Source organism: Pan paniscus, chromosome 6, assembly GCF_029289425.2.
Source record: "Pan paniscus chromosome 6, NHGRI_mPanPan1-v2.0_pri, whole genome shotgun sequence".
NCBI classification, from domain to species: Eukaryota; Metazoa; Chordata; class Mammalia; order Primates; family Hominidae; genus Pan; species Pan paniscus.
In genome coordinates, this window is record NC_073255.2 from 113830824 (window position 1) to 113845575 (window position 14752).

General features: G+C 38.2%; 1 protein-coding gene across 6 annotated transcripts in view; it reads left to right on the plus strand.

Moving 5' to 3' along the window:
* DYNC1I1 (dynein cytoplasmic 1 intermediate chain 1) overlaps positions 1-14752 on the plus strand; it is a 326092-nt gene that overhangs the window by 221558 nt on the left and 89782 nt on the right. For all 6 annotated transcript variants that reach the window (XM_003809703.5, XM_003809702.5, XM_034964487.2 and 3 more), the window contains one exon: positions 1813-1938. In XM_003809703.5, coding sequence (XP_003809751.1) covers positions 1813-1938 — 126 coding nt within the window. The remainder of the gene's footprint in view (positions 1-1812; positions 1939-14752) is intronic.

Below are 14752 nucleotides of genomic sequence, written 5' to 3' on the forward strand. Positions count from 1 at the left end.
AATTATTAGCATTGTTTGACAACAAAGGATGATATATAAAGCCTTTCTATTGAGCACAGAATTACTAAAATTAAAAATTTTAAATAATTAAAGAAATTTTGGCACAAGTTTATTATATGCTAGGAATTGACCCTGGATTCAGAGGTCAACAAAAACCAGTCCCTACTCTCAAAGAGCTTACAATCGAGTGAAAGACACAGGTGTAGAAAAAAAATTATAATGCATTTGACAAGGGCTTTAATTGGCAGGACAGACACATGATACAAAGGGAGCTGATAACAGGCAAGGAAGGAAGTGGTTGGTTAAGTCAGGATTGTCTGGAGGACTTGATGCCTGTGTTGAGTCTTAAAGGATGAGTTAATTATGTAAACAACACAGAAGGGTCATCCCAGTGAGAGTGAGTATGAGACTCACAGGTACAGAGATGTATCTGTGTGCCTCAAAACTAGTCCAGTGAGGCTGGGTCATAGGGTGTGGGAGGTGGGGAGAAAGAGGGAAGGTTGTAGGAGAGTAAGCAGGAAAGGCAAAAAATGACAGATTATTAAGGATCCTCTGTGACCTGCATTTTGCCTTGAAAGTAATGATGAGCCATTAAAGTATTTTAAGCTGAGGAATGACTTAGCCAAATACATATTTTGTAAAGTCTTCCTGATAAAGGATGGAGAATGGAGTAGGTCAGTATAGGAAGCCATTTATGAAGCTGCTGCCTTCATCCAGATAAGAAATTAATTTAGCAGGCTCTGACCTTAAAGATAGAAAGAAAATATTCATTTGAAAGGTATTGAGGAATTAGGGAAATTTAGTGTATGGGAGTGAGAGAGAGAAAGAAGTAAAAATAAATGGGCCAGGCATGGCAGCTCACGCCTGTAATCCCGGCACTTTGGGAGGCCAAGGCTGGTGGATCACGAGGTCAGGAGATCGAGACCATCCTGGCTAACACGGTGAAACCCCGTCTCTACTAAAAATACAAAAAATTAGCCAGGCGTGGTGGCGGGTGCCTGTAGTCCCAGCTACTCAGGAGGCTGAGGCAGGAGAATGGCGTGAACCCCTGAGGTGGAGCTTGTAGTGAGCCGAGATCAGGCCACTGCACTCCAGCCTGGGCAACAGAGCGAGACTCCATCTCAAAAAATAAATAAATAAATAAATAAATAATGTAGAATGGCTGGCCTGGGCCAGGCGAATATTAGTGCAAGACCCTAAAATAGGGAACATGGAGGAGCAGTAGGTTTCGTGTGGAAGTCAATGAGATCATTTTTCTATGTGTTGCAATTGATGGGTCTATGGACAGCCCTGAGAAATCCCCAGTAGGCAGTCAGATATAAAGACCTGCATCTCAGAGAGAAATTAAGCCTAGAGATATAGATTTGAAAATTACCAGCATGTTAAGCTTATTAAAGCCACTGGAGTAGATGAACTTACTCAGCGAGAATAGCCCTCCTTGGAATTTATGTAATAGAAGGAGAACCTGCAGGAACTGAAAAGAGAAGTCAGGGAAGAAAATCAGGAGAGAAAGATGTAATGGAAGCCAATACAGGAGAGGAAGGGAGTAGCACAAAGTGTCAAATAATACGGAGAGGTAAAGCGATGTTTGTAGTTTGATAGTTACCGGTGAGTATGACAAGCGCATACAGAGTGTTGGAGGCAGAAACAAGACTGCAGGAGGTTGCAGCAGTAAGCTGATAGTAGGTATGCCACAACATAACAGAAAGCACCATTTACACTATGTAGTATACCACGTGTACGTAGGAATAACAAAGTTTTCCTTGTGTTGTCATCTTAGCATAATTCATCCTTGTGACCTCTTCCATTTAGTACCCTGAGCTGATGGTGGCTTCTTACAACAACAATGAAGATGCTCCCCATGAACCAGATGGAGTGGCCTTGGTTTGGAACATGAAGTTTAAGAAAACCACACCAGAATACGTCTTCCACTGTCAGGTAGGAGTCAGCGTAGTAAAAATAACTTACATCTCCTGCTAGACCAAATATAGTTTGTGCTGTATTGCATCTGTCTTAGGCTGAGAGGAAGAACTCAGTTTAAAAATGAAATTGTTGACAATTTTGGAAAATTCCCCCACAGTAACCTAATGTTTTGGGAAAGTGGCAACCCTCCCCAAACAGTTAGGAAGCTTGGTTGGGGACTGTGTGTCATTTTCTTTCTATTTAAAACAGCCCCCATGAGGATGAGTTTATAAAGACCTCGCACTTATGAAGAAATCGTGGTGTACCACTTCCTCTGCTTAAAAGCAACATATGCTTGCCCACCCACGTGGACATCCTCAGAGCACTACCATTTCAAGTCTCCTACTCTCTTGGAAATGCAGTTCAATGGATTTTGCTGATTTTAAGTTTATGGGCGCCATACTACCTAACAGATAATACTTTTGTAGCTGGCATGGGGCAAGACTTACCACTCATATTTCTTGAGTTGCTGGGAAATATAGATGCTGTTTCTGGTTTGAAAATGAAGAGATAATTTCGAATATGTTTGTATTTTTCATCCCTTCTCTCTGTGGACACGTCTTCTCTTCCCCTTGACACAATACAGGCTGAAATTATGGTACCCTTGTACACGTTCAGCATTGCTCTGTTGCCATGACTCTGCCTAAATAATAGGCCTCAGCATAGGCCAATACACCAACCCCTTTATTAATGCTCCTATCCTGTGATTATGCACAGGCAAATGAAAAACAAACATTTCAGCTCAAAATTGCAGTTCCTCAAATGTTAACAATTCAGAGGTACTGAGTGGCAGATTACTCTGAATACAAATACATCATTTGAAGAGGGTGGGTAAACCTGTTGATTTTTGGAAGCTTAGTGCCATTTTCTATCTAAGAGCCAAGTATCTTTTTGAACTAAAATATGTTTAGACTTTAGAGCATTATCAGATATAATTTGAGGAATAGGAGCTGCTGGAATAGAGTCCCAGCCTCAACCTGATTGAGTAACCTCTAACTCTGGCCATGTTTTTCTAATTTGCTGTCTCAAAAACAACTTAACGAGAAGTCTAGGTCTGTATGGTAAATAACCTTTATTTTCTTAGCCTTTGAAATAAGAACGGTTCTTTCTTTTTTTCTTTTATTTTTTTTAAGATTTTCAAGTCAGCTTGATATGCTCCTTCTGTAAACATAGAAGCACAAAATCCTAATTTTGTTCAGTTTTACAAGGTTTGCCGAATCCCCAGGAAAATACTGTAAGGATTAAGAAATAAAGAGAAGCACATTTTTGAAAAACAGTGCCTTTTAAATTATTTTGATATTACAGAAAGTCTTTGATTTTAAAAATCCAACAATAATACATTATTATAATCAATATGTATGATCTTTATCATGATTTTTAAATTTTAATTATATTAACTGACTACAGGTTTCTGGAATCAACTGTAAATTACTTGTTTTACCACACAACAATAGTTAATACTAGTATTAATTGAAAAGGGCATTCTTGTGTGTGTGTGTATCTTTGGGATCATTGACTAGACATTTCTCCAACAAACATTTTTTTTAGTTTCTCCCTTAATGATCCAATATATGTCATTGAGAAGAAAATATACTCGTGATTTAAAAAAAAAAAAGCAAGAGGTACCCTAAATATAGTAACAAGATAGTCATACCAGAGTTACCAAAAGATGCTGAGTAAAATAGTTGATTCCAAAAACTTGTAGTCATCACTTTGATACAGGTGATACTCATGAAGTTGGGATAAAGGTCAGCTAAATATCACTGGCTGCCAAAGACAAACAAAATTGCTATGATATTTAGTATTTCTGAACTGTTGGGAGACAAAATCAGGAAACTTTCAGCAGCCAGGGAAGTCCTAGATGAAATAGTGATGGAGGTTAGGTAGACAGATAACATAATAAAGGCAATTTGGTTACCTTTGTACTAAAGTGTAATACCTGTAGCAATATCTATGTGTTTCTGTATTTTAAATTTTCCCAACACTTCTGCCTTCATGATCTCATTGATTGTACAACAGGGAGGTAAGAAAAATGTTATTATTCTCTTTTTCCAGTTGAGAGATTTTATACTTTAGAGGTTACCCAGCTAGTGAACAGTAGAGCCAATCCGGGAACTGAGGCTTATTCTATCGCATACATCGTGCCATCACCTAGGCTGCATTCTAAAAATGTGGGCAGATATGGGACTTGATAGCAAAGGCTGTACAGCCCATTCAAGGTATATTTTTGGCCACCTACTCTTATAAGGTATCGATTAGACATGGTTCTAGACGTGGCTGTCTTTACCACCTTCTAACCCTAAATGGAAATTTAGAGATCCCACAGAATTAAAATATATATGTGGAAAAACCAAAGCCTTCACTCACTGACCTATAACTTTTCTTCTATCCTATCTGATCTTTGCTAAATCTTATTTATTACAACTGGTCATTTCTAGACACTAACTCAGGGAAATCACGTCGTTTGAATGTGCTTCTCCTGTGATGTTCTGATAATTTCAAAATTAGACAATTCATTACTTAGAAAAAGGGCAGAGGTAGAGAGTAGCAAGAGTACCTTATGATGACTGTACTTTTATAATTTTGGAGTAATTGCGTAGCTATTCATTTCCTGCTGATCTCTGCTGATTCTTCATATTTTTTAAAAGTGTATAATTGTAAACAAAACCAATGGATCAGAGAAGCATTGTGTCAGTCAGTGGAAAGCAAATGCACAAGAAACAGACATCAGCTCCATGGTGTTTTGTAAAGACTGACAAGCTTTTAGCCTACTCATAAAAAGATTTTAGTATATGGTTTCATTTCTCTCTGTTATGGATAGCAAGGCCAAAAAGTATCTTCTACTGTCACAGGCAGTTTTTGTGTCTTTACTAAACTGAATTTTTAGTGTGATCTCTGGTCCTGCATTTTCTATTTTTATTTCAATAAAAGCTGTCTGTACTTGGAAAATATTGGTGGACCCTGCATAGAAATCAGCCACTCAGCCCCATAACACACTCTGGCAGTGCTCCTGCTGTCTTCTGTAGTGGCTTCCACACACTGTCATTAGATTATGTGTCTGACCACCCTGCATTGCTTACCCTGGTGTGGTCTTTCTCTTTTAAATGGAATGAATAGAATCAGAAATATATACCTTAGAATTATCTGCGTTGAGGTAAATGGAAAAGCTATGTTTAGAGTCTTAGCTTGGTCAGAGGTTTTTATTTTTACTTTTACTTTTTGGTGATTTGGTTTCTTTGTTCTTGGCAATCTCTTTTAGAGGTGGACCTGACAATGACCTGAAGCTGACAATGACCTGAAACCCTCACTATGTCAGGGCAAAGCAGAGTGTGAAGTGGGGTAATATCAGCTAACCTCATTTGTGTCAGTGTTTAAAGCCCTCAGTCTTTATTCCTTCATGGGCTTTGCTTCCCGTTAAGATTCTATAAAGGGTACAGATGTCATTGCTGCACACGGCCTCAGCTGCCCAGTGTTTGATTCTGTATGAGGTTCCTGCTAACCTCAAAGAGAGTTCCGCCTGTGAAGAGTGATGGTAACAGAGGAGGGAGTGTGGGCTGGTGGTTAGGACAGGGACAGAAAGTTAGGACTCGGAGTTCCATTCCTAGCTGACTGCAGTGCTGAGTGACCCTGGGTGAGTCATGGGGGCTTTATTGTTGTGTTTCCTGATCCCATGCAAAGAAGACTTTCTCTAGTCTCTAGTTCAATTGTAAAGTTTATTTCAGTAAACCTCATTTCTTCCTCCATCAATTTTTTCCCTCCCCCAACCCAGATTGTGGTCTGTAATCCAAATCTACAAAACGGCTGTGGACACAGAGATATAAATTAATTGACATTAACTTTGTAAAGTATATTTTGACCAGAGAAGTGTTAGAATCTCCTTAAGGATTTTTATTTATTTTTTTAAATGAAAAGAATAGTAACTTGCTTATGGCCCATCTGATAAAAAGAAAAGGGCATCTTCTAAGCTTTTCTCTTGGCTAGGCTAAGAAGTGGTTATTACAGGTCAAAAAAGAAAAACAGATAAAAGAATAGAAAGTTCTTTGACAATTACTGCTTCATATTTAGTATGAATTCCTGGGATTCAAAATGAAAGCACATAGTAGGTGCTTTATAATTGCCAAATAAACTCCATGGCTAAGAATATGAAAACCAGAGTGAGACCCAAACAGTTTTCAAATGTGATATTCAAAGTGCCTCAGGATGGGAAAACAGAAGAGGAAACCTCAACCAGTGTTACATTGATTATCATACACATTTTGAAGAATAAAATCATGGAAAATTTAAACTTACTTTTGACATAAAGGTAAAATTAAACTCTTACATAAAAGATACAACTTACGTGGATCAGACCAGAGAAATAGTGCCACAACATTGCTACTTTGTGCCTTTCGGAAAAGGCATAAGGGAATACCAGTATACATGGTGAAATGAAACGCCGACATCCCAAAACACTTCTTTTCTGCCAATTGAGAATGACCGATCCGATGAGCTAGACAGTGATTCTTATTAAATCAAACAGCAGGAATTTCATTTTGCTTTGCCCAGGAAGCTGGAAGCAGAAAACCTGCCTCTCCAGCTTTCATTCTTTATCTACCCTCCTCTAGAGTCTTCTCCAAAAAGCAACTCATGAAGAAGCAGAAGTGATCATTGGGACACATCTAGGGAAGTTAGAATTATCAGCTGGATTCTAGCAAAGAGATTGTATTGTAGGTGATTCCTCATCTGAAAACAGCAATGAAGGAGATTATTTCTATACCTCATGGAGTATGCGAGGGACCAAGTGAGCTATTTGATGAAGAGGATGCCATGAGAATACACCTTTAAACAAGTTGTTTTAAAATCGTTTTATTTGTCTTGCCGTGTCACATTGCAAGTGATCAAGCTAAAGTTTCATATCATTACAAAAACTAGCCTCTTATTAGCATTTGCTGCATCCCATTAATGTGCACACATGTTGTCAACACAGAACTCCAGCTGATTCTATCCAGTTCCCTAAATGCCCTTCCCTTCTCTCCCCATCCACTGTGCTACAACCATCTGAACCAGGCTTTCTCCAGTGTGCTTCATTCAGGAAGTATCCTGGGAATTATGGATGCTGTGCAGTGAGAGCCAGATTGCAATAAGAGCACGTTTTCTGTCTTGTCCCTCCCTTCCCTTCAATACCCACCCACCTCCAGCCATTCACTGAGGTGAGAGAAGCCTTGGTCTCGGGAAGATGGGTGTTCTGAGGGGTCTGGGTTGAATATAGATGGGATTCTAACTACCTCTTAAGATTGTAATAAGGATAATAGAAACAACATAGTTATATTAGCCTGCTCAGGCTGCTACAACAAAATAACATTGACTGGGCGGTTTATAAACAACAGAAATTTATTTTTCACTGTTTTGGAGTCTGAGAAGTCCACAGTCAAGGAGGCAGCAAATACTGAGCTAAAATGAGATCAGTATTTTAATAACTGGTAAGGTTATACTGTGTGCATAGCCTTACACATAACGTAATCTGTGAGAGCTCTCTTCTTGGCTTGCAGATGGCCACTGTCTTGTTGTGTCTTCACATGGTGGATGGAGACAGTGAGCTCTCTGATGTCTCTTATAAGGACACTAATCCTATCCTGTCAGGTCCCTACCGTTATGACCTCATAACCTTCATTACCTCCTTCTGGTCCCTATTTCCAAATACAGTCACATTGAGGGTGAGGGCTTCAACATATGAATTTGATCGTGGTGGGGAAAGTACAATTCAGTCCATAGTAATTGGTGAACTTGCTTTGAAATGATAAAAGTATTCTCTTTACATCTGTTTGTTTTACTATTATTGCATGATAGTCACGTGGGAAGAAGCTTAAACCTTGGCATTTTTATTTTTCTTGCTAGGATATATTCCTGAAGAAATTTCACCTAACTTAGATTCATTCATTGACCCATTCATTTGTTCATTCATTCAACAATTATTTTGGAGGTACCCACCATGGCCAGGCCCTCACAGCAGTGATAGGCTGGAGGTGAGACCCTCTCCACAAGAGCCCTTCAGTTTTCCCCAACCCCAACCATGCTTAATTTTCCATCACCTGACTGGCTCCTCTCAATTATTTCTATTACCTAGGCCCTGTTCACATTGGTTAAATTTATATGTGTGTTCTTTATATTAAAATGCCAGTTGATAGAGGGAAACTGAGACAATTCCAAAGTTCTCTCATCCCAACTATTTAACCATTTGTTTTCTAACTAAATGATGATGAGATATTTTCTGAGTTCTGGGGGGAGGTTAAGTACATAGTGGTTAAGAGTGAGCTATAAGGCCACACAGCCTGGAATTATAATTTGGATTCTACCACTTAGAATCTCTGTGACCTTGAGCAAGTCAAATGGTTGTTATGAAACTATAATAAATAAATAAATGTGATGTATTTAGTGACAGGCCCATAGTAAGTACCCAGTGAGTGTCAGCAATAATTATTATTGAATATACAAGAATGAAATTCAAAATATGTAGCAATCTTTGTGTATTGTCCAAATAGCATGGATGTGACCTCCCTCCTTAGTTGCTGAATGGGGGGTTGTGACTGAGGGGTTCTCCAGGGAGGTACCAATTCATTCAGGCAACAGGAGAGTGCTGGGGACAGGTAGAGAAGGGCATCTTACCAATGAGTACAAAATAAGCTCAGCATTTTTTTTTTTTGGTTTTGGTTTTTTGTTTTTTTTTTTTTTGAGACAGAATCTTGCTCTGTCATGAGGCTGGAGTACAGCAGCACGATCTCAGCTCACTGCAACCTCAGACTCCCAGGTTCAAGCGATTCTCCTGCCTCAGCCTCCCAAGTAGCTGGGATTACAGGCGCACACCACCACGCCCAGCTAAGTTTTGTATTTTTTGGTAGAGACAGGATTTCACCATGTTGGCCAGGCTGGTCTTGATCTCCTGACCTTGTGATCCTCCTGCCTCAGCCTTCCAAAATGCTGGGATTACAGGCGTGAGCCATTGTACCCGGCTGAACTCAGCGTTTTAATAACCCATAAGGTTATACTATGTGTATGGCTTGAATATCATCCTGTTATTGTGCTTTTGCCACTTGCGAGGTACAGATGCATTGGCTTCCTTGGCTAGACTACTCACACTGATGGCCCCATGCCCCAGCTTCATAAATGAACCCTCTTGTACCTACGTAGCTCACATGGCTACAATGAATTATTTAGAGACTAACTGGCCATTTGCCGTGCTTAACACACTCTGTAGGCTATGAAGCAAGAATAAGGATGATGGGGCTGACCAATGTTTTCTACTTTCATTTAATACCAGTTTAGCATATCTGTTAAAAGCTGTCCCTCTTAGAGATATGTATGACCCAAGGACCCCTTTGGTAGGGCTTCCATTCTCTGGACTATCAGATTATGCATTTTCTTTATCCTACAACATTTTCATATAGGCAAGAGCAGGTTTAAAAGAATACCAGGTGGTCTGAAAGGAAAGAGAAGTCTCAGAAGGGCAACACCCTCCCTCAGAGATATGTGCATCGGGGCCCTCCTTTCAGGAAAGGAACCAGTACAGAGCAGGAGTGGGCTGTAGTTGCCCCAGGCCAGATGAGTACCCACCAAGAGTGGACAGAGGCCACTACCACCCCCGAGAGGGATACTTGTACATTGCTTTGTCTTGTTTATATTCTAGGGATGGAACCACTTCTAGACTCCAGACCATCTATTTTTTAAAAATATAGCTTTTTCTCCCTCTGCAAACTAGCTCCACACTTTCTGATTTGTGTGTGTCTTTAAGTTGCCTAATATTGTTGGATGAATGGGGCTTTTTGAACACACTGTGTTATTAATAAATACAGAGACTCCTGGAATAAATAAATAATGTGATTCTCCAAGAGTCACATTCTTATTTTAATACATTTTAGACAGTGACTTTGAGCAAAACTTAATTTTTGGAATTATTTGAAAACATTTACTATTGTAGAGAATTTCTGCAAATATAATTATCTTTACTTCCCGGGGAAGTTTCCTAACCTCTATTGTAACAAATAGTCTATACTTTGCTTTTTCCGTTTTTATATCCGATTGTTTACTTTTAAATGGTATGTTCATTATTTGCCAAAGACTTGAGCAAGATGTTGCTTTTATTAGATGAAAGATTTATCTTCGTTAATTTTTAACTCTAATCTCCTTGAAAATATGTTGAGTTTATGCCTTATATGCTACAAATTATTGTATCCATAATCATTTTATAACTTCAAACCTCACTGTTTTTTGTTCTCTAAAGCCAGTATGTTTTTTTCCTTTTGAGTTTTTAAAAAAGTATTTCCAGCACCTATGAACAATAAGTTATGTTATGCAGCATTACATCTTTGCTTCTTCAATAACTTTGTCTAGTGTTATGTTGAGTAGTTGAAATTAAATTAAAATCTTTATTTCTTTAAAATGTTCATGATAAATATAGTCTTCTGAAAACTAAAGAAAACAGGAGCAAAAAATTGTACCCAAGTGCTCATGCTCACATAAATGCATGCACACACACACACACACACACACAACCAAGACTCTCAAATCCTAGTCAAAAGCTATATTTCACCAAAGAGAATTATAGTAACATTGATGGTTTGCCAAAACCTCAAGCAGTGACAAAATCCACAGTGTCCTGAAAGGGATGCCTTTGCAAAACCATGCCTCTCCAGATGGTTTAGATTAGAGATGTTTAAAAACACATGGCAGCATTAGTTTGGTTTAGAATTCATAGTTAATTCAGTAGATAAAATAATGCAAATTTGAAACCCTATCCTGTCTATCAGAAAAATCACCAAATCTTATGATTGCTCTTAGGAGAGGTTGGTATGTGATGTGTTGATTTTTAAATTATCTAATTGAAATAATAAAATTAACCAAGAAAAAGTAAAAAGAGGATTAAAATATAAGAGTATGAGTAAAAACTTTCTTCTCTGCAGAATATTTCTTCCTTTAAGCTGTCATATCCAATCAGTTTGTATGGGATTCGACAGCCAATTGTCATTTCCTGAGATATACTCTGTAAAGAGGTTGTGTTACAGAGACAGCATGAAAAAATGGAAAAAATAATTCCAGAGCATCATGCCAAGAGAAGCCAAAATGTCCTTAAAGACCACAAAGTGTTGCCAGGATCCCTTCACCTTGCTAATAATAGCAGATAAGCAGCTTACACACAAATTTTTCCTTTGGCTTATTTAGCTTTCCCTCCTAGACACTTTCTAAAAGAGAGTGCTCCCAGTCCACATTTTAGTAAATTATTTTGCCTTATCTGTGATTTTTCATCTTGGGTGGGCGCTCTTTGTGAACAGCGATGTTGCATATTGCGTTATCTGACACGAGACGTATAGTAGTTCCCCCAGGACCCTAAAAGGCTTCATCACTAAGAGCTTGGCTCCCACTGTCCCCTTCCTTATGTCTAAAATCAACAGTATCCCATCCTCTGATCCCACAGCTGGACAGCCAGCAAACAACTCCTGGAAAAGAACTGCTGTATGGGAACAGTATTAATTTAATGATGTATATTATCGTGTATCCTACCAGCAGCATAAATGAAAACATTCGGCAGATATGTTGAAATTGCCACTGGAAGAATGCTCACTCAAGGACTCAAAGCCTTTCAGAAAATCCACACGGGGAAAAGATGGGACAAAGATTCTACAAAAATAGAATCAGAAGTTTTCAAAACGCCGTTGCTACGCTTTGAAGGGCTTGACTCTCAAAGTGGCCCAGTATTTACTTCCCCCTGAAAGTAACACATTTTGAGCATTTTTCCAAATATAAAAAGTAGAACTGTAGCTTTTAATGGCTAAAGGAGCTCCACTATCAAAGTAAATGTGCTTCTCTGGCAGCAAGGACACATGTGCGTGAAGAAAACAAGGGGGGAGCAGGAAGAGTAGGATGGTCCCTGTCACAGGAATTTGTGTGGATTCATGAGTATTTCAACTGTAGATTTCATTTTGTTTTAAACATGGAGAAAATGTGTTAGCCAGCCTTAACAACTGATCAATAGTTCTGCATATATCCCCACTTAATATGTGTAACGGGAGATATATTTTGTTGTTTCATCTAATAATCAATTTTTTAAATAAATGGGAATGGATGATGACTTGGCAGGGGAAGATGTGAGCATTCGAGAGAATCCAGGCACTTCATCACAGGCATAAATGACACCATGCCAAAAGACTTCACTTTTGGAGCAGGTGCTCAGAGGAGAGAAAACCCCACCTGAGCCTTTCTCCCCCTCCCCAGTCACACTCCTCATGATGACCCTTACATGTTTTATTGCATCTTCTCTTGTGTGCTTTGTCAAATTTGTGAATATTTGGCTAATTTTCAGAACAGGATTTCACTGGATTATCACTTCTCTATATTGAAAACTGCTTTACATAAATGTCCTGCCTTTAGAACATTCCAATGTGTTCTTCCCTTTGTATGACGGACTTTGAGCCAAGTTCTGTAAAACATCACAAATTTGGACAACATGGACAGAGAAGGCCAATTCTCAAGTCAGATATGATTTGCTAAAGAAGATCAGGATAATTAAATGATTCTTTTTGAAAAACAAATCATCACAGTCTCCAAACTATCCTTTGTGTAAATAGAAATTTTCACTATATCAGGTCCTCTGATATGACAGCTGCTGATTTGGGACATTGTTACAGAAGTGAAACAGAACACCAATGCTATGTTATAACTCAAACTTGTAATTAAACATCTGGGACCTGCCTGCTTTAATGAAGAGATAAGAATATTTGGTTGGTTGTGTATCATATCTCTAAACTGATACTACTATGATTCAATCATTACACATTGTGTACATGTATCAAAATATCAGATGTACCCCCAAAATATGTACAACCATGATGTATCAATAAAAAATGCAAAACAAAAGCAAATACAAAGATTGAAGGACTTAGAAACTATTTATTTTTTCACATTATTCTTTTAGTTAGCAAGTACTCTTTTTTTCATACACAGTGCAAAGAGAAAAAAAATTACCCTTTATTGTTCTGTTAAAATTTCACTAGTTAGCTAGTACTTGTGTTACAGGAATAATGGCAAAATAAATGGGAAATGGGCTCTGTGAGCCTCTCAGACCTGTATTATTCCAAAACTAAATTTAAAATATTTTTTCTCAAAAACCTTTACGAATTCTTAAACAATGTCTGTATCATGGATACTTATCCTGAGGGATCCAACAGTGTTGAATCTTGCCTACCAATGGAATGAATTCAAGCCATAAATATATTACATGACTGTTCTCCACCTCAAAACTCTTCTAAAGCAAGGGAGGACAGAAATGGAAAAGTAAATAATATAGTTCCTGTTTTATATTCTACATAGTTCCTGATGAAAACCCTTGGTGAGTTGTATGTGTGACTAGTTCATATCAATGATGTTTGGGTGCAAAATTCGGAGATAGCAAAGAGCTGCAAAATATGATACATCAGGAGAAATGAAAGCGTAGAGGTAGGGCAAGGCTTTTCATTGTTACCTACATAACACAATTTGCCATATCCTTAGGTTGATGGCAGATCAACCCAGCGAAAAAACACTCTAAGCCTCTGTACAGCATTTTTAAAAGAAGGCTAATGGATTTTTACTGCCTAGTTCACACATATCAAAGTAAGAAAGATGACGCCTTGGGAAACAGGCAATATCAGTTGAAGCAAAGCATATTATAAATGCCAAGACCTATATTAGAATTTATATATGCCCAAAGCCTGTTTATTTGGGGACTGAATTCTCACTGGCTCTGAGCCTGAGGGGCCACAATCCATTTCTCTGGTTAAGCTAGGTCAGTACCACCTGTGTTCCTACGGTGAAGTCAGAGCTGCTGAGACCCATATACCCTCCAGCCACTGTATTTATTATTCCACTTGGGAATGCTCTGCTCTTGAAGGCTGATCTGACGAGGGTGGGATCACAGGCAGCAGGTATGCCATGAACAACAAACCCATATTCTTAACATATGTTTAATTTGAGTAACTCTCCTCCTTTAAAATACCTCTTGATTCTGAATCCACATCCTGATTTGCCCACTCTTGTTACCATTTTCTGCTGCCTGTTCTGAATTAATCCTTTGAGGTGGTCATTCCCCGGAAAGAAAAAAGGAAAATGAGAAGAGAGATGCAAAGTTGGGAATGTGAATGAAAGAGAATGGGAGAGAGCAGAGGGAAGGGGGTCATTAACTAGAGTCTGCTTTCATGAACTAGATTTTCTTTGAGCTGTATAAGAAAGGAGAGGTAGAGGAAGAAGAGAAATACAAAAAAAAGGCACTTGAAAGGTTATCCATTAATACCCCTACTGAAGAATGAAAATCATTTTTTGCAATAGAGCTCAATTTACAGATTATTTTCATTTCTCTGTCGTACTTCATCTCAAAGAATTGATATAATCTAAAAAGTGGTTAAAATTATTAAAATAGTTTCCATAGTAGAAAATTAAATGATTTTACTAACTGTCAAAGTCAGTGTTTAAACTGAGATAATTTGAATTATATTTCATATAGTGATCATGTCACTAGGATGTCTAAACATTCTTTGGAAAAGTAATAATCCCTGATTCTGATTTCTCATCAACAGAAAACTGACTAAAGGTTAAGAATATTAGCCACCAATTGCTGTTATTTGCAAAAACCTAAAGAGAAGGCTGGTTTTCATGAGGAATTTTGAATTTAAATATATTCTCCACCTTGGAACAATTAACCCTTTAGGAGACTTTCTGCATTTTTCTTAGGTGTATTTTCTGCTCAGAGGGTCATGAAACTGCTTCAAATACTTGATTTAAAATATAT